Genomic DNA, 21,763 nt, shown 5'->3' on the forward strand with positions numbered 1-21,763 from the left:
TCCTCACTATTTTTATTATTGTATAAATACATTTATCCTGTGTTCAAAGAATTTGGGAAACCCTAATTGACTTGTCGTTATTGCAAGCAAAGTGCACTATCATTTTTAGGGTCAGTAAGATAATTTTTTTGAAGAATTTACTACTTTTATTTAGCAAGGATGCATTAAATTGATCAAAAGTGACATTAGAGACATGTACATATAATTTTACAAGTGATTTCTAGTTCAAATAAATGTTCTTTTGAACATTCTATTAATCAAAAAACAAAACAAAAAGGTATCACGGTTTCCACAAAAATATTAAGGAGTAACAACTGTTTTCAACACTGATATTAAAGGGATAGTTCACCCAAAAATGAAAATTTGATGTTTATCTGCTTACCCCCAGGGCATCCAAGATGTAGGTGACTTTGTTTCTTCAGTAGAATACAAATGATGATATTTAACTCCAACCGTTGCGGTCTGTCAGTATAATGCGTGTCAATGGGAACTCTATCAATAAGAGTCAAAAAACATGTATAGACAAATCCAAATTAAATCCTGCGGCTCATGATGGCACATTGATGCTCTAAGCTAGAAACGATTGGATTTATATCATTTTTTACCTCTAATACACCACTATGTCCAACTGCGTTCAGCACTCGTTTAGTGAGGTCTGATCGCGCTCAGACAGCGGAAGTGATGTCTCGCGCTTATACTTCAATGAGTGCCGTTCTCAGAGCGTGATAAGACCTCACTAACCGAGTGCTGAACGCAGTTGGACATAGTGGTGTTTTAGAGGTAAAAAATTATATAAATACTGTTCGGTTTCTCACACAAACCGATCTTTTCCTGTCTGATTTAATTTGGATTTGTCTGTGCATGTTTTTTGACTCTTATAAATTGTGTTACCATTGACACGCATTATAAGACTGACAGACGGCAACAATTGGAGTTAAAAATCATCATTTGTGTTCTACTGAAGAAACAAAGTCACCTACATCTTGGAGGCCCTGGGGGTAAGCAGATAAACATCAAATTTTCATTTTTGGGCAAACTATCCCTTTAATAAGAAAAACATATAATAATAATTCAGTAATAGCTGCTGAAAAATCAGTTGTAGTATAAAATGTATTCAAATAAATGTGTAATAATATGTAACAATAATATTGCCTTTACTGAATTTTCAGATCAAAGAAATGCATCCTTGGTTCAAAAACATTAAAAATGTTTAACAACCCCACATTTTTAAATAGTAGTTGCTACACAAAAAAAAAAAAATGCCAGCGAGACAAGTATAGTGCTTACATTGTGGAGGAGAGAGTCTCAGTCAGCAAATAATAATAAAAAGTAACACAAAAACAACTTAAGGTATTACTTCCATTAAAAGTACTTATGTAAATGTAATTAGTTAATGCTCGTTCACAGTATCTATAATGTTGACTATAACCATAAAAGGTTTGAAAATCATTCTAATTCTAATAAAAGAGTGAAGTCCATACCACAACCATAACAATAATGACAAAGAGGAACAATATTGTTGGGATCCCTTTCAGAGCATTTTGTTTTAGTCAATGAACAATAGCCAATTAAAATCCATTTGACTTTAAAGCTGCAGTCCGTAACTTTTTTTTGGTTAAAAATATGTAAAAAGTTATGTATGTAAAAAGTACATAACCAGCCAGTGTTCAAATCTCCTTACCTTAGCCCGATTCACTAGCCTGACTTCGTCATACTCATATTCTAGGCAGAATGTGAGTCTGATACTGCTCCATTGCACTTGAATTATGGGGCGTGTCTTAACCGAACCAGTAAAAAAAAAAAACTCTGCACTCAGTTGGATAGACCTACAACCAATCAGAGCAACGCAGTAAGTGACGTATGTTGAACTTGTACTTAAACTTTTGCCGGATCCCGTTGGAAGGACGGCAAACACATCTTTCCCATCGACAAATGCCTTGATTGCGGTTCTTTGTTCGTCTTTTAAAATTAATGCGCTGTCGATTTCTTTTATTACAGACATGATAGCCGAATCTAAACATCTTACTTCTCCAGCTGCAGTCATCATTGGTGAAAACCAATTCAACCCAAGCGCTCTTTGATGACGTGGGTGGTTACGTAACCGCAGATGGGTTTATGCAGAAAATTCAGGCATGCCGCAGTTCGTCTTTGTGTCATTAAGTCGCATCTGTTTACATAGAGAAGGAGTCCCAGCTAGTAGGCTATGTGGCATGTGGGAGGATGCTACAGGCGGCAGATCATAGACTTTTCTCACAGCAGCTGCAATAATTAAACTTATTATTTTGATGACGGATTGTAACCCAGAAAGGTCCAAATGACAATCATCAGTGACAACTGGAGATTCACCCGTAGTCAAAAGCAAAAGACTTCGGACTGCTGAGTGGCTACAGAAATTGAAGTCTACAGGTAACGCTAATACACACTAAATACACATAGTCACGCAATGCTAATGTTGTTAACATTAACAATTTGAGAACAAAGTATAACAATAATAATACATTTCATGGTTTGACATGATCCGAGCTAAGCGATCGTTAGATTTAATCATCATTGGCAGCACGATTTATTGTAATGCTTTTTTTCTCAGTTGCTCAGAACAAAAGCGGAGGACGTTACATACTTGTTCAGATGACATTTTCCGGTGAAAATTCTTATTTTGGTCATACTTCCAAGATGTAGAATCTGTGATTCCGTAGTACAGTATCCACACTGATGTGGTGACTGACAGCAAACGTTAGATTTATCCACGCTGAGGAGCCATGCCGATGCACAACCCGTGTAAAGAAGATAATTCCGCAAATAAATGCAATTGCAGGTTTCAAACAGAGATGGCGACAAAGAGGCAAAACTTACAGACTGCCGCTTTAAATATAAAAAATAAACATTATCGTCCATTGGCGTAAACGTTAATACAGTTTTCATTCTTGCTGTGATTGGGCCTTTACCACTTATGATGCATAAAGCAATATTGTAACTTCGCTTTTAAAGGTAAAATAAAAATAAATAGCTTTTTGAAAATATTATAGCTATAAAAGTAACATTGCCCAACACTGGTAATGATTACAGTGCTAATCCTAAAGTCCTTTAAAAAGGATTAGTGTATTTCTGTCAAACAGTCAACACAGGGTTCTGTTATGCAGTACTGCAGTTAAGCAATTCATGCAGCCCTCTAAAACAACAAGGCTGAGAAGAAAAATGAAAACGCAAAGGGACTGTGACACATGTCGAGCCTCTCCATATCCCCCGGCTGAACTCGACCGCTCAAACTCAAAGTGACATGTGAATCCTTTTTAGAGAAGTTTATGACTTTATCCAGTCACTCTGCTTCTCCTCTCCTCACACATCTCACACGGGATGCTGAGAGAGACAAAGATGGGGGTGGAGGGGTATAAACAGCCTGGGCAATGACTCAGCCCTGGAGAACTTTTTTTTCACTTCATCCACATACTGTATCCTGGCTTGGATCCATTTAGCAGGTAATAGTACAACCAAAACCAAAAAGAAATCTGTCATTATTTACTCACTGGAATTGTCCATTTTTGAAGAAACTATTTCTCAAGACATGACTAGTTTTAGCTTTGATAGACAGTGAAGCTCTGTTTTTAAACAAATTCAAATGGATACAGCCTAAGCAGTATTTGCAAAGACTGCACACTTTTTGCTTAGAGGTTAAATTTAACATGCTTTAAAATGTAATGTGCTTCACACATTATTTTAACAATAATGCCATATACTTTATATTACCCTGTTAATGTCTGGGTCAGTGTGAGAGGGCCAGTGCTTAATCTTATTATATTTTTTTTAATCGTGTACATACGTTTTTATGCTTTATAATCTTAAACATTTGGTTTTCTGAGACATTTAATTGCAAATTCTTGTTATAACTTTTTTAACTGCTGTTTTATATAGAGGAGGTATTGTCGAAATTGCAATACTTGTTTGAGATTTGCGAATGATTTGAGTCTTGGTAGCATCAGTGAGAATGGATTGGAAATTACAAACCAATCAGTAATGGTCTGCCATTATTTTCCAGCAAGTGTTTATAAATATATGGAGTTTCCTGTATAGTTATAGTGGTGTAAAGTATTTGGATAAATGTAATTAGTTACTGTATCTTTTGGGCTACTTTTTAGTGTTACTGAGTATCAAAGATATTAGCAACTTTTACTCTCTACTTGACTACATTTTTGAACAAGTAAATGTACTTTTTACTCCAAAACATTTGTGATGATTAATGCAATTACACATTACATTTTGCATGGCACCTAACTTTATCTGCAGCAGTTTATTTCTGCTATAAAGAAACAATGTCGCCATCTATAGGGCATTGAAGGTACTATGTTGTGCATTTTGCCTTTATTCACCCAAACTTGTCAACAAGGCTTTTACTTATTTTTTAAATTATTTTTACTTAACATTATTTTATTTTATATATCAATGAGACCTTTTTGAATGATATTGGTTTACTTGTGCACTTTTTAGAACTTGAGCTTAACTGAGACTTGAGATTTTGTAGACATTTGTAGGCTGTTGTGTCAACCTTGATTTATTGCAATTTTGAGGTGTTTTATTTTGATTTTAGAAAATAAACATGATTTCTCATCTTACAAATCAACTGTTTCTTATTTTCACTGGCATGTCTCTAAGGTTTTGAGAACTAGGGCATTTTTGAGCCTACAATCAGCACGAGTAAAATACTTAAGTACTGTTAAAACCAGATACTCTAAGACTTTTACTCAAGTTGTATTGGAACTGGTGACTTGTAACATGTAATGGAGTCATTTTAGCTGTAAGGTATCTGTACTTTTACTCAAGTATGGTTTTCAGGTACTCTTTACGCCTCTGGTTATAACTGTATAATGCCTATATGCAGTATATACTAGAGCTGTCAATGTTAATGCTTTAACAAATGCGATTCATTCAAAATCCTTAACGCATTAAAATAAATATTGAAACCGCAGGGAAAGTTTTCAGTCCAATGATCCAGTAAGAAAATTCATGCAAACAATCAGTCCAAAACAGTGCTAATGTAAAGAAAACCAGGCTGATTACATCAGAGATGGCAGAGAGAATAAAGAGACTCACGTTATTCATTCCAGTGTCTGTTTCGCTTTAAAACACAAGCTCGGTTATATTCTCTAATTCTTTCTGAAGAGCGTGAGCCCGCACACATCGCGCTGTTTGAAAAACAACCTGAACAGAAGATCAAAACATCCCACCGCTGTATGGCCAGATGATACACAAACTATGTTTCTCAACTGGATTAAGCAAACCAACGTCTCGCTAGTAAAGTTTGGATGGATGAGGATTGCAATCAAGGTAGAAAAGATTGAAATGACATACAGGAGTCGTACAGTAAGAACGCGTGAGGCTGTTATATTGATGTGCAAATGTGGTAATGTTCAGTATGGCAACTTGACTTGTCTAAAATGTAAACAAGCTCGTTAAAATGGTGTATGCTTAATTTCACAACAAGTATGCGATTGATCGCAATTAAAAATTTTACTCTATTGACAGCCCAAGCATATACATGCAATAGATTTGGATTGTTTCAGTACCTCTTCTGGCAGGAATTTAGTTTATTTAAACCAAAACCTCTCAGCAATTGGGGAGGAAGGAGAGGGTCAGTGAGCTGTTGAAGTTAAAGGATTAGTTCACTTTCAAATAAAATTTTCCTCATAATCTACTCACCCCCATGTCATGCAAGATGTCCATGTCCTTCTCTCTTCAGTCGAAAAGAAATTAAGGCTTTTGATGAAAACATTCCAGGATTATTCTCCTTATAGTGGACTTCAATAGACTCCACTGTTGAAGGTCAAAATTACAGTTTCAGTGCAGCTTCAAAGGGCTTTATACGATACCAGACGAGGAATAAGGGTCTTATCTAGCGAAAAGATCGGTCATTTTCCAAAAAAAAAAAAAAGTAAATTTATATGCTTTATATAAACAAATGATCGCCTTCCAAGTGGTTCCACCAAAACCGCACTTTCGTATTCTTCAAAAAGCTTATGCTGTATGTCCTACGCCTTCCCTATTCTACTTATGTAAAAAATGGAACTGGCGCTGCGTTCGTTCCGTAAGTAGAATGAACACAGCGCCGGTTCCATTTTTTCCCTTATTCTTCATCTGGTATCGTTTAAAGCCCTTTGAAGCTGCACTGAAACTGTAATTTTGACCTTCAACAGTGGAGTCCAATGAAGTCCACTATAAGGAGAATAATCCTGGAATGTTTTCATCAAAAACCTTAATTTCTTTTCGACTGAAGAAAGAAGGACATGGACATCTTGGATAACATGAGGGAGTAAATTATCAGGAAAATTTTATTTGAAAGTGAACTGATCCTTTAACTCACATTAATGTGCATTAAAATGAATGTATTTATATTATGGTGGGCCCATAATGCTGGTAAAGCAAATCTGAATTATTGGCTCAACCAGGCAAGAAGAAAATCCCTTACTGCTGAGCCCTGCTAACTTAACCATCAAGCCTCACTTAGCCAACTAGTTTCATCAGAAAGGCAAAGCCAGACCAGCACCAAACCTCCATAAACCAGCATGGACCAGTAAGAAATTCACATTGATTCAACAGCAGGAAACTGAACCTCAGCATCCCTCCATAGTCATCAGCATGCATGTGAAGGACTCGCTGCAGCGCTCCATGACGAGCTGGTGTCATAAAGGGGATCTGACCTCTGGGGTGAAAGTCAGCGGGCTGATTGACGGCCGGTTTCTTGATGTCAGAGGAGCGGTAGACGATGTGATGACGCCCGGGTCCTCCTTCCTCCTCTCCTGTCATGTCGCCTCCTCTCTCCAGTGGCTCGATAAAAAACTCCTCTTGACCTGCACGGATCATCCCCGCCTGACAGGTTTGAAAGAGAGAAAGAGAGGTTATGTTTTTCAAAGGCAGGTACAGCACAAAGCTTGCACATCAAGTCCATTAAGCGAATCAGCTATAAGGGCTATTTCTGTAAGCCTGCTATATCATGTTTTCATCAGCTTTGGAAGAAACCCTCGGGCAACCCGATCCCTGAATCGATCCATCCTCTTTCTGCGTCTAACTCATGTGTTCGGGCCCCAACCATCTTTAAAACTCTGTGACATTGTCTGTCATAAGCAAAAACAAACTCTCGCTAATGTTTCCGAACAATTCGCCGCTTTTAGGGAGCAAACATGAGATTGTCTTGTTTGTGCAGTTTAAAGATGAGTGAAAATAGTCTACGAGGGCAAAGAGGGAAATCCAAACCACGAGCGAAGATCAATATGAATCTCTCTGCCAGAGTGAACAAACTCACTGACAGACACACTTGACAGCTCATGTTCCGTTCTCGCTCTGTCTAGTTGAGATTCGTTGGCTTTGAGCGACGAGCCGCGTCTACTGCCAGGGGTGCTGAGAACGTAATGAGAGAGAGAGAGAGAGAGAGAGAGTCTACAAGGCTTTAGGCACATGGGACCAATTGATTGTAGGACACGTCGCAGTCCCTACGACTTATTGGCTTTTCCCTGCCAGAGCGCAGGGTCTTTTCCCTTTGCTTCCATAGCAAATTAGACAGCCCAAACGAGAGCACAAATTGAATGGCAATGTTAGACCTCTTCTCTGATGTGGTGGAATATCAAATGTGAACTTCAAAAAGGGCTGTTAAAGTCACGCCGGAGCCCCCTCAGTCATCACAATACTGAAGCCCGGCAGAGTGCAGGCCGCTGAGCTAGTCGTTTAGCTTGGTCTCCCAGGAAATATTACACAGCGAGTGGTCCCGCCACCTCCCTCGCTCCCTCTTGCTTCCCCCGAGGGTTCATTACGAAGGAAATGCCCGTGCGCTGCATAAATCGACACCACTGCATGAAGGGCTGCCGTTGCACGTGGTCAACGCTGACTGAAAGTGCTGATGTAAAAACAAAATACACTCACATATACTTTTGTCCTCTCCCAAAATCCACTCAAAACAGTGTGTGTTGTCTCGATTGTAAATTTTAAGAAGTTAAAGAAGCCTTTCCTTTCTTAATGACCTGAATGCGTCTACATTCTGCATCTGGGAAAAGGTGAGCAATTAATAGTATAATGCAAATCTGCATAATGTAACAGGCTACTGAAATGTCATACACTCTGCAAAGTAAGTTTTTTGCCTCATTTACCAATAAAAATATCAAAACATCTGTAAAACAATAGCAATTTACTTGAGAAGCAAAGATGCACAAGATATTAAGACTTAAAGGAACACTCCACTTTATTTTGAAAATAGGCTCATTTTCCAACTCCCCTAGAGTTAAACAGTTAAGTTTTACCGTTTTCGAATCCATTCAGCCGATCTTGGGGTCTGGCGGTACCACTTTTAGCATAGCTTAGCATAGTTCATTGAATCTGATTAGACCGTTAGCATCTCGCTCAAAAATGACCAAAGAGTTTCAATATTTTTCCTATTTAAAACTCGACTCTTCTGTAGTTACATTGTGTACTAAGGCCGACGGAAAATGAAAAGTTGCGATTTTCTAGGCCGATATGGCTGCGTAATATTATTGCGCCTGCTGCACCCATGGTACAGCAGAAAAGTTCCTTGATTATTACGCCAGAATGAGAGTATAGTTCATAACCATATCGGCCTAGAAAATCGCAACTTTTCATTTTCCGTCGGTCTTAGTACACGATGTAACTACAGAAGACTCAAGTTTTAAGTAGGAAAAATATTGAAACTCTTTGGTCATTTTTGAGCGAGATGCTAACGGTCTAATCAGATTCAATGAACTATGCTAAGCTATGCTAAAAGTGGTACCGCCAGGCCCGGAGAACGGCTGAATGGATTCTAAAATGGTAAAACTCAACTGTTCAACTCTAGGGGAGTTGGAAAATTAGCCCATTTTCAAAAAAAGTGGAGTGTTCCTTTAAGTTAAAGGATTGAATGAAAATTACCCCAAGCTTTAGTAACCCTCAAGCCATCCTAGGTCTATATGACATTCGTCCTTCTGATGAACACAATCAGAGATATATTAATAAATAATGTGACGCATCCAAGTTTTATAATGGCAGTGAGCAATACCAACAAGTATGAGCTGAAGAAAGTGCTTCCATCCACATCCATCCATCATAAACATACTTTACATGGCTCCGGGGGGTTAAAAAAGTCCTTCTAAAGCAAATCGATGCATTTGTGTCCATATATATATATATATATATATATATATATATATATATATATATATATATATATAAAAGTATCCATATTTAACAAGTTATGAAGTAAAATATCTAGTGACTGCCAGACCGCCTTCCGTATTCAATTTACGAAGAAAGTGTAAAACTCTTGCTTCAAAAAGTTTACGTTATGTCCTACACCTTCCCTATTCAACTTACGGAAAAAGGTTAACTGACGGGATGCCAGTTTACACTTTCTTCATGAGTTGAATACGGAAGCTAGAAATTTTACTTCATAACTTGTTAAATATGGATTTTTTTTTTTTTTTTTTTTTTTTACACAAACGCATTGCTTCGCTTCAGAAGGACTTTATTAACCCCTCCGGAGCCATGTGAAGTACGTTTATGATGGATGGATGTGGATGGAAGCACTTTCTTCAGCTCATGTTGGTATCGGTCACTGCTATTATAAAGCTTGGATGCGTCAGGATATTTATTAATATATCTCCGATTATGTTCACCAAAAATAAGAAAGTCATATACAACTAGGATGGCTTGAGGGTGGGTAAAGCTTGGGGTAATTTTCATTTGAAAGTGAACTAAACCTTCAAGGTTAAAAAAAATATACACACACAGACACACACAGACACACACACATGCTATTGTTCAAAAGTTTGGGGTCGGTAAGTTGTTAATGTTTTGAAAGAAGAAAAAAATGCAATTTATTTCCTAAAATGTCATTTAAATATATATTTCAAGGGTTTCATGTTTTGGTAAAAAGTATTAAAAATATGTTTACATTGTTAATCAAACAGTAGTTTAGTAAAGTGGTGTTTTTCTCCATCCACACTAGTATTTCAAGTGTTTCCAAAATCGTTTCTGTCATCTTTGCAGGAATGTAATATGAAGTTTTGAAGTCAAATGTATCCTCTTGGGAGAGTGTCTTCAAAAGGCTTAATTTTCACAGGACAGAAATGTGGATGGATGGCCAAAACATCGAGAAAAAAATGCAACAAAGTGGAACAATATTGTTGGGATCCCTTTCAAAGCATTTTGTTTTAGTCGATTAACAAATGTATCCAAATTAGTGTAGATGTAGCCATAAATTACCCTTATGGCAGTCATTCAAGTCAGTCAGATGAACACTTCCTGTTTAAGTGGGCAGATGTTAAAGAAAAATCTGAGCACCTCTGAAAAAATCTTGTTCAGAGTTTGGGCACAAACCATTGTTTCCAATGACATTTTACCAAAAACCACATTTTCATACTTTGTGAAAGGAACTGAGGCTGAGCGACTACTTGGAAAAACTAGTCACTATACAATTTTGCAGGACAATCGAACATGTCTATGTTTCAAATGACTGATTCTTTCCATTTGGACTCCTTTGGGACATCTCCAGATCCTGTAATCTGAAATGGAACCCGTCATCAAAACCGAAGCCCCTCTTTCCTTACGGTGAAACTATGGCTAATGCCTATCTTTTGGCCCTCTCGAGCTCACATAGTTAGGCTCTAATGGTTTCAAATCATCAATTTATAGTAAAATGTTCTGGTTTGTTACAGTCTAAGCACAGAAACACAGCACAAAACCTCCAACAGAACAAGCTAGGCCAGCTGCACCATCCAACTTCATCCAAGACCTCCGTATCAGCGAGATTGTGGTTGGGCAGACTTCAGCCGGTCTGAAGTGTCTCTATCTGCCAAAATATCCAAGAGAGAGTTCATGAGCAGATTCAGAAGCATTATCTGTGTTTGTATGCGCATGATTGTGTGGAAACAGGCCACCCTCCCTGTCCAATAAGAAATCCACAACCCTCTGTGTGTGTGAGATTGCTCATAAAGCTGATATTTGTTTGACTCTGACAGCTACAAAACAATGAGCACTGTAGCTATTCTTCTATTGCCATTATGGCTTCAAGTTTTCTTGGCTCCACCTGGCCACATTGGCTCTAACATAACTTTTCATATTGTCAAATTTAACAGGAACTGATAGCAAGGTATCTCTTAATGTCCAGCCACCTAGCAAATTACTGTCTCCACTTCAAAGAGTGAGAAATATTTTTCATTTACACCCAATCCACACCTAGGAGAAAATACAATCAGTGTCAATTTAGAAGTTCCCATTTGAACTGAGGTATCACAGAGGGGAAAAACACTGTATCATTCAACATTATGACATATAAGACAAAAGCTGTACTCTAAAATTATCAAGCTGCCTTGCTCCATACAACTTGTAAAAAAGAAGTACACTTTAAAATATTTCTAAAAAGAGTACTTATTACTTTATTACATTATACATTATTACAATTAAATGTATTATACTATGTATTATAGCCTAGTTAATATTCAAATTAAATGCACATTTTAGTGTTTTGATCCGCTTCTGGAAGACTTAAAATGGTTAAAGTGTGACTAACTCTGACAAGCATTTATGGTAAACAAAAATATACTTGAATGAGTTTTATATTGAAACTTGTATGTAATTTATTTAAATATATTTGTAATTACACATTGACAATAATAAAGTTGGGTAACGACTACTAACGTAGTATATTTAAACATATATGAACTTTAAATCAAATAACACACTGACATAATTAATGTTATGAAGCGACGAGAATAACAACAAAATAACAACTTTATTCAACAATATTTAGTGATGGACGATTTCAAAATACTGCTTCATGAAGCTTCGAAGCTTTACTAATCTTTTGTTTTGAATCAGTGGTTCAGTGGTTTGGAGCGTGAAAGTCATGTGATTTCAGTAAACGAGGCTTCATTATGTCATAGCCTGGATGTTTCGAAATTTCAATGGTTCACGTGACTTTGGCTTTTTTTAATACATGTTTCAAACCACCGATTCAAAACAAAAGATTTGTAAAGCTTCAAAGCTTCATGAAGCAGTATTTTGAAATCGTCCATCACTTGATATTGTTGAATAAAGTCATTATTTTGTTTTTTTGGGCGCACAAAAAGTATTCTCATCGCTTCATGACATTAAGGTTGAACCACTGTAGTCACATGAACTGTTTTAAATATATCTTTAGTAGCTTTCTGGGCGTTTGAAAGTGTTAATTATCTTGCTGTCAATGCAGGCCTCACTGAGCCATCGGATTTTATCAAAAATATCTTAATTTGTGTTCCGAAGATGAATGAAGGTCTTACGGTTGTGCAACGACATGAAGGTGAGTAATTAATGACAGAATTTTCATTTTTGGGTGAACTAACCCTTTAAAATTATAATAAAGACAAGTATTCTACATGTGCTTTAGCATGTTAGTCAACACATCATTTTACTTCTTTAAAGCAAGACCAGTGATTATTAAAAAAAAAAGATTTAAAATGTACTTTGAAAGTAAAACTTTTAATTTGACATTATTACAGAGTGCACTTATTAAAAGTGTCCTTAAATGTGTTAAGAAACATTGTCATGAAAGTGTACTCTCTATAAGTACCCTTAAGTGTAGTATATTATCTACACTTTTCTCTACCACTGCCAAAAAACAATAAGGCAAGCTGCCTCAATGACTACCGACCCATTGCGCTGACTCTAATAGTGATGAAGTGCTACGAAATAATCGTTATGAGTCACATCAAGACCAACACACCGGATACCCTGGACCCTCTCCAGTTTGCATATAGATTGAATAGGTCCGCAGAGGATGCCATCAGCACAACAATACATATACTGTCCTTACTCATCTGGAAAACAAAGACAGTTATGTTTGAATGCTGTTTATTGAATATAGTTCGGCATTCTAAACAGTGATTTCATTGAAGCTCATCAAAAAGATGATACACTTGGTGTGCCACACACCCTGTGTAACTGCTTCTGAACTTTGTAACGAGCAGACCCCAGACTGTCAGAATTGGGAATTACACATCCAGGACAATAACCATAAACACAGGAATTTCACAGGGATTTGTGCTGAGCCCTTTTCTCTACACACTGTATGTGATGTGTGGCCTCTCAGAACAACACCAGCATCATTAAATTCGCTGATGCCACAACAGTGATTGGACTGATAACAGGAGGTGAGAGACAGTGTACAGTATAGAAGTGACAGACCTAGCAAAGTGGTGCCAGGATAACAATCTCTTCCTAAACATTATCAAAACAGATTATCGTCGATCTACGGAGGAAGAGGAAGCAGCACTTAACGTTGTCACTGAGGATCTCTCCTGGTCTTACAACACCACACAACTGGTCAAGAAATCACACGTTTGCACTTCTTGAGAAGGTTGAGGAAATTCGCCATGTCGAGCCGGGTTCTCAGATGCTTCTCTAGGTGTGGAAACGAGAGTGTCCTCACCAGCTCCATTACAGTCTGGTTCGGAAACTGCACAGTCCAGGATCATAAGACTCTTCAGCAGGTGTTCAAACCATCTCTGGAACTGCCTTACCAACACTGGAAAGTATTTGCCTGGTTACAGTCATCAGGAGAGCCCGAAATATCATCAAGGACAATAATTGTCCCAACACAACCTTTTCACACTCCTACCATCAGGCAGACACTACAGGAGTGCTAAAGCTAGAACTTCAAGGATGAAAAACAGTTTTTACCCACAGGCCATTAGGCTTGTGAATGACACCTATCCATTGCCCCTCCCCCCATCTCTGCAGACACAGATTGCCCTTGGATCCTGAAAGGGTAGACAAACTTACCCCCTATTTTTTCCACACACACTTATAATACAAATAACATTACAGATTACTGAGTTCATCTTGCAACAAATGTGAAATAATAATTGTACTATTAAGGACTATCTACTTTGCACGTGAATCTTTTTATGTTTACATTGCACTTTATATATGCACATACTATATATATATATATATATATATATAATATATATATATAATCAATCATGACAACTCTCAGAAGATTGTTAGCATTGTAATGGATACGAAAATGTTAATGTATTTGATCTTGGCGGAGTAGATCTACTACGCTCCTGCCGAATTGCTGCTGTAGATTTTGTTGTTGTTGTAGATTATTGCTGCTGCTGATTATTGCTGCTGCTGCAGAGCAAGTACAGGAACTTGCTACTGCCAAATAGCATATATCAATAACTCATAGCAGATCTATACAGGTGGAGCTGGGGAAGGTGGAGGATTTTAGAGGAACTCTGAGGCGCGCTGCAAAAAATAGTTGCTTTTGATCTTTAATTCATAAAATGAGCAATCCTTTCATTGAAGGAAAAGAATTGAAAGTGGGGGAAAAATCTCATTATGAAACACATTGGCCACAATTATTGGCACCCTTTTACTCAATACTTTTTGCAACCTCCTTTTGCCAAGATAACAGCTCTGAGTCTATAATGCCTGATGAGTTTGGAGAACACCTGACAAGAGATCAGAGACCATTCCTTCATACAGAATCTCTACAGATCCATCAGATTCCCAGCTCCATGTTGGTGCTTCTTCTCTTCAGTTCACTCCACTCATTTTTTATAGGGTTCAGGTCAGGGGACTGGGATGGCCATGGCAGAAACTTCATTTTGTGCTCAGAGACACAATTTTGTGTTGGTTTTGATGTTTGTTTTGGATCACTGTCCTGATGGAAAATCCAACCATGGCCCATTATTGGATTTCTAGTAGCAGTCAGGTTTTGATTTTTTATCTGTTGGTATTTGATAGAATCCATGATACCAAGTATCTGAACAAGATGTCCAGGACCTCCAAAACATTAAAGATCCAGCAGTATATTTAACCGTGGGCATGGGGTACTTTTTATCCATGTGTGCACCAAACCCATCTGGTGGGTTTGCTGCCAAAAAGCTCTTTTTTTAGTTTCATCTGACCATAGAAACCGGTCCCGTTTGAAGTTCCAGTCTTGTCTGACAACTGAATATGCTGGAGATTGTTTCTGGATGAGAGAGAAGGATTTTTCTTGAAACCCTCCCGAACAACTTGTGGGGATGTTGGTACTGTTTGATAATTTTTTTAGGCTTTCTGAGACTCAAGACTCAGCTAATCTCTGTAATTCTCCAGCTGTGATCCTTGGCGAGTCTTGGGCCACTCAAACTCTCCTCCTCACCGCAAATTAGAACGATTTAGACACACGTCCTCTTCCAGGCAGAGTTGTAACATCTTTAGTTGATTTGGACTTCTTAATTATTGCCCTGATGGTGGAAATGGGGATTTTCAATGGTTTAGCTATTTTCTTACAGCCACTTTCTATTTTGTGATACTCAATAATCTTTTGCTGCACATCAGAGCTATATTTTACTCATTGTGATGAATGATTAAGGGAATTTTACCTTTGTGTTTCCTCATGTTTATACTCCTGTGGAACAGAAAGTAATGGCTGGACAATTTCATGTTAATGATAACCCTGGTGTGCTGAAAAAAATGTAAATATGAGGGAATAATGGGAATATACTTCAGAGATATTTTACTCATAAAAAAATTCTAGGGGTGCCAGTAATTGTGGCCAACATGTTTTGGAGAAAAACATTTATTTCATAATGTGATTTTCCCCCCACTATCAATTCTTTTCCTTCAATGAAATGTTAGATTTTTGCTAATTTTATGAATTAAAGATCAAAGGGATAAACAATGCAGATTTATTTTTACAGTCATCTTTGTTCATATTTATCAAGGGTACCAACAAGGGTACCAACATATATAATATGTATATACAGATGTGGACAAAATTGTTGGTACCCTTGATAAATATGAATTATATAGCATCTCACAGAAGTGAGTACACCCCTCACATTTTTGTATATATTTTATTATATCTTTTAATGTATCATGTCTCACAACACTGAAGAAATGACACTTTGCTACAATGTAAAGTAGTGAGTGTACAGATTGTATAACAGTGTAAATTTACTGTCCCCTCAAAATAACTCAACACACAGACATTAATGCCTAAACCGCTGGCCAAAAGTGAGAACAATTAGCCATTTTCTCTCCCTGGTGTCATGTGACTCGTTAGTGTTACAAGGTCTCAAGTGTGAATGGGGAGCAGGTGTGTTAAATTTGGTGTTATCGCTCTCACTCTCTCATACTGGTCACTGGAAGTTCAACATGGCACCTCATGGCAAAGAACTCTCTGAGGATCTGAAAAAAGAATTGTTGCTCTTCATAAAGATGGACGTAGGCTATAAGAAGATTGCCAAGACCCTGAAATCTGAGCTGCAGCACGGATGGCCAAGACCATACAGCAGTTTAACAGGACAGGTTCCACTCAAAACAGGCCTTGCCATGGTCGACCAAAGAAGTTGAGTGCACATGCTCAGCGTCATATCCAGAGGTTGTGTTTGGGAAATAGACGTATGAGTGCTGCCAGCATTGCTGCAGAGGTTGAAGGGGTGGGGGGTCAGCCTGTCAGTGCACAGACCATACGCCGCACACTGCATCAAATTGGTCTGCATGGCTGTCGTCCCAGAAGGAAGCCTCTTCTAAATATGATGCACAAGAAAGCCCACAAACAGATTGCTGAAGACAAGCAGACTAAGGACATGGATTACTGGAACCATGTCCTGTGGTCTGATGAGACCAAGATAAACTTATTTGCTTCAGATGGTGTCAAGCGTGTGTGGCAGCAACCAGGTGAGGAGTACAAAGACAAATGTATCTTGCCTAAAGTCAAGCATGGTGGTGGGAGTGTCATGGTCTGGGGCTGCATGAGTGCTGCCGGCACTGGGAAAGCTACAGTTCATTGAGGGAACCATGAATGAGCAGAGCATGATCACCTCCCTTCGGAGACTGGGCCGCAGAACAGTATTCCAACATGATAACGACCCCAAACACACCTCCAAGACGACCACTGCCTTGCTAAAGAAGCTGAGGGTAAAGGTCCTATTGCCAAGCATATGTGGGGCATCCTCAAATGGAAGGTGGAGGAGCGCAAGGTCTCTAACATCCACCAGCTCCGTAATGTTGTCATGGAGGAGTAGAAAAGGACTCCAGTGGCAACCTGTGACGCTCTGGTGAACTCCATGCCCAAGAGGGTTAAGGCAGTGCTGGAAAATAATGGTGGCCACACAAAATATTGACACTTTGGGCCCAATTTGGACATTTTCACTTAGGGGTGTACTCACTTTTGTGGTCAGCGGTTTAGAAATTAATGGCTGTGGGCTGAGTTATTTTGAGGGGACAGCAAATTTACACTGTTATACAAGCTGTACACTCACTACTTTAAATTGTAGTAAAGTGTCATTTCTTCAGAGTTGTCACATGAAAAGATATAATCAAATATTTACAAAAATGTGAGGGGTGTACTCACTTCTATGCACATTTCTTTTTCACAAAGGAACCTACACAGGCAGCTGCCTTTTAAGACAGTCTGTCATGAAACATCATACTCTCTTCGTAGCACTAGGCAGACATTAGCATTTTGCTAAGCTAACAGTGCAATAATCTTTTAAGCATAAGTATACACAGCACATTCAAATATTGGATAAATAAATCACATTTTAATTACATAGAACTTATTTTGATACTTTTTAGTTCAATATCGAATGAAAGTTTATTTACATTTGAGATCTTTATGTTTTCACTTTGTCACAACGCATTCTTAGATTGATTTCTAAAGATACATATAACGCTGTCTTAGCATTTAGTGAAAAAAAAAACTTATTTTAGGACACAAATAATAATGAAACAGTCTTCACATTTCAAAAATGCTGCCTCCGTAGGTTCTAGAACAGAGCAAAAGTCTCAATGCTTTCAATTCAAGATGAGAACTAACAGAGATGGAATTGAGACAAAGTGTTTGCGCGTAAGAGAGAGAACAGATGCACAGGGAAAGACAGAGAGAGAGAGAGAGAGAGAGAGAGAGAGAGATGAAGTATTACAGTATTACAGAGCTGAGTCCATGAGACAGAGAGGAAGTGCAGTGCATTTCCTCTCCGGCATGAGGCCCATGAGAAGCCAGACTCTGACATAACACAGGAGGCTATTAGAAAGCTGTTTATATAGTTTAATTAAAGAGTTTTACATATGATGAAAGAGAGGCGTGTGGGTGGTTGGCTGTAATGACACTAATGATGATAGAAAGACTACACTTAACATACTGTCCTGGCCTATCCATCAATGGCATAATCTCAGAGTGTGGACCATGACAAATGAACAAGATATTACTGGAATAGCTCATTCTAATGAACAGTCATCATTTACTCTCTCATCTCTGTAATGTTGCATTTTAGGTTAAAGTCTATCATTCCTGTTGTTCCTGTATTCTCCTGAGTGTCAGTTAATTAAAGTCTATATATTGTGTATATTTATAATTCTCTATCGTCGTGTTTACTGACTAGCAATTTGTGACACCCTCATGTAGTTGAACTATTCCTTTAAAATGTTGCCCTGCATCTATAAAAAAATCATGTATTCTTTCCTTGGTTAGCTTCAACAGTTTTCCCCTGCTGGTAGATGATGTAACTTCAACAATATGCACAAAAAAAAAAGAATGTTTCTCCAAATGACAGCCATTCAAAAACATTTTTTTTTTTTTTTTAAACTGTGAAACAATTGTGTTTTTCCTAGTCTACATTGCAGCATCTAGGTATTTGCTATTGAGATGAATGGAACCACTAAGCGATAGCTCCAGGTATATTAGAACTCTTAAAGAAAGTCATACAGGTTTGGAATGACACAAGGGTTAGTAAATGATGACAGAAATGTATTTTGAGGTAAATTATTCCTTTATTCAAAATTAAATAAATGCTATACTTGTAGCTGAGCAAATGCTACTGAGATGAATGGAAATGCTAAGTGACAGCTCTCTCCAGGTATATTAAAACTCTTTTAAAACAGCAGCACATGATGAACTAGACTGTCATTCAGGGAATATAGTACATTGAAGACCAGCTGCATATGCTTTGGATCCCAGATGAGAGCAGTTTTCCTATAGTTCCTGCTGACTGTTATTCAATACTAGCCTTGGGAGAAAGAAGAGCAGCTAAGGTTTAGGTTTCAATCAAGATCGTATTTGGAGTGTTTCCAAACATGACCTGGTTATGAGAAAATGGGATATTAACCTTGTTTTTAAACATGATTTGCTTCACTAAGAACTGTAAGGATATCAGCTGTACAAAAGCAGTGACCCGTGTTTTCATTCACAGAACATTTGCCGTGTTTTTCATTTATTTCATTTTAAGCAAAGCCAAGGCACATATGAAGTCTTTGATCAGTTAGACTTATGATGATGAGCTTCCTCATGTGTGTTTTTCTTGGGACAACACAGCTGATTGATCTCAAATCTGTCTCCTCTATCCACATCATATATATATATTTGAGTGTGAGTGTTAGATGACATGATTATCTAAATGTGAAAATAAAGGAAATGAGCAGATTTAATAAATAATAAAAACAGATTCTAAAAAGTTATTAAATGGCATCACAACATGATGATCACAACAGTATGAAATTGCATATTCTTTTTGATATTTGTCAAAGATTACATTTAAGTGTTGTTTAAAGGGTTAGTTCATCCAAAAATGAAAATAATGTAATTTATTACTCACTCTCATTCTTTCCACACCCGTAAGACCTTTGTTCATCTTCGGAACACAAATTAAGATATTTTTGATTAAATCTGATGGCTTAGCGAGGCCTGCATATCAACGGTACTTCCTCTCTCAAGATCCATAAAGGTACTAAAATCATATTTAAATCAGTTCATGTGAGTACCAGTGGTTCTACCTTAATATTATAAAGCGACGAGAATATTTTGTGCGCCAAAAAACCCCCCAAACAATATTTTTTTTAACAATATCTAGTGATGGCCGATTTCAAAACACTGCTTCATAAAGCTTCGGAGCTTTACGAGTCAAATCAGTGGTTCGGAGCGCCAAAGTCACGTGATTTCAGCAATTTGACGGTTTGATACATGATCAGAATCACTGATTCGACTCAAAAGATTCATAACGCTCCGAAGCAGTGTTTTGAAATCGGCCATCAATAGATATTGTTAAAAAGTCGTTATTTTGTTTTTTTGGCACACAAAAAATATTCTCGTCGCTTTATAATATTAAGGTAGAACCACTGAAATCACATGAACTGATTTAAATATGTTTTTAGTACCTTTATAGATCTTGAGAGAGTACCAGTGCTGTCTATGCAGGCCTCGCTGAGCCATCGGATTTAATCAAAAATATCTTAATTTGTGTTCCGAAGATGAACTAAGGTCTTAGGCGTGTAGAACGACATGAGGGTGAGTAATTAATGACAGTATTTTCATTTTTGGGTGAACTAACCCTTTAATTAGTATAGTGTTTTTTTAAGAACTTTGAGTGAGTGTTAGATGATGTAAATGTAAATGTAAAAACAGAGGAAATGTACAAATAAATATCCAATATTGTGGTCAATATATATCTAATAATGACTGACTGATAAAAAAAAATCATTAATGTCATCTGATAACTGATATGGTACCGGAATATAATTCTAAAAGGCTGCAAACAACATGGCCTCTCTAAAGGGATAGTGAAAATACTATCATCATTTACTCTCCTTCCTTTTATGTTTCGCTGAAGAAAGTCATACAGGTTTGGAACGAGACAAGGCAGAAGAAGGAAAACAAGTCAATGATTACAGAATTTTGATATTGAGGTGAGCCATTCCTTTATTCAAAATTATATAAATGCTATCACCCCTCATCTTTTGTGAAAGTGAATTTTAGTCTTTGTTACCCATGTGGTATACTGCACCAGTCCAATGATTCACGTCCGATTACTCAAGGATTATTGAATTGTGATTTAAAGCAGAAACCTGAGTGTGCGTGATCAGGCACACAGTGAAGTGGAATAGCAATTCCACAGAGAGAGGCACAGCCTTACATGTTCCTTCTGATCATTTATCTCCTGAGCCGGGCAAAGACAACAACGTTCCCTGAGCCAAACCTACTGCTTTTCCACAGCCTGTCCAATGGCTGGCGTGTATTTCATACAGACGTCTCTTCTCCTCTCTAAACAACTGACAGAGAATATGAGCAGCTCTCAGTGAGGAAGAAGAGCTCTGGACTTCTTTGGGGATTTTTGGTTCCATTAAAGGATGACAGATGAAGAAAAAAGAGTCAGAATTGTCAGAATTCCCCAATTATGGCAAAGAGTTTAGCAGGAATGTTCATGTGATGAAGCGATGACGATGGGTTCTAAGTACTGGAAAGCATTTACACACATGTGCACACACACACGCTGTATATGAATCAGGTCAGACCTCACACACACTCACACACACACATACACACACACACACACACACACACACACACACACACACACACACACACACACACACACACACACACACACACACACACACAGTTTTTCCTGTCTGGGGTCTGGACAATCCAAAGTGGTCGAGTTTTAGAACTTCCAGTTCCAGCGTTGTTTCCTAAGAGCATTAGTCCAGCCAAATAGCTAACAACCTATTTAAAACTGGAAATCTGCCTTTTTCTTTTCTTTTCTTCTTTTTTTTTTTTTTTACATAAATCCTGTAATTTTCAAAACTTTTCAGTGTCAGCTTTCACTGGAAACCTTTTCTATCAATGGACCTATCAGTAACTGAAACCATGATCTCATGTTACAGGCTCTTCGCCACATCATCAGCTGAAAGGAATTCATTGACTTTTTCCTTTCTCTTTCCTAAACACAAGGAAAAACTGACACTCACACCTCACACTTCC

The 21,763-nt window shown here is 37.7% G+C and overlaps 1 protein-coding gene across 1 annotated transcript in view; it reads right to left on the bottom strand.

The window, feature by feature from the left end:
* The window catches only part of adamts2a (ADAM metallopeptidase with thrombospondin type 1 motif, 2a), a 98,539-nt gene that overhangs the window by 56,492 nt on the left and 20,284 nt on the right, over window positions 1-21,763 (bottom strand). The window contains exon 3 of the mRNA XM_048165543.1: window positions 6,690-6,858. Within this exon, the coding sequence (XP_048021500.1) occupies window positions 6,690-6,858 (169 nt within the window). The remainder of the gene's footprint in view (window positions 1-6,689; window positions 6,859-21,763) is intronic.

Source organism: Megalobrama amblycephala, linkage group LG18 (assembly GCF_018812025.1).
Source record: "Megalobrama amblycephala isolate DHTTF-2021 linkage group LG18, ASM1881202v1, whole genome shotgun sequence".
NCBI classification, from domain to species: Eukaryota; Metazoa; Chordata; class Actinopteri; order Cypriniformes; family Xenocyprididae; genus Megalobrama; species Megalobrama amblycephala.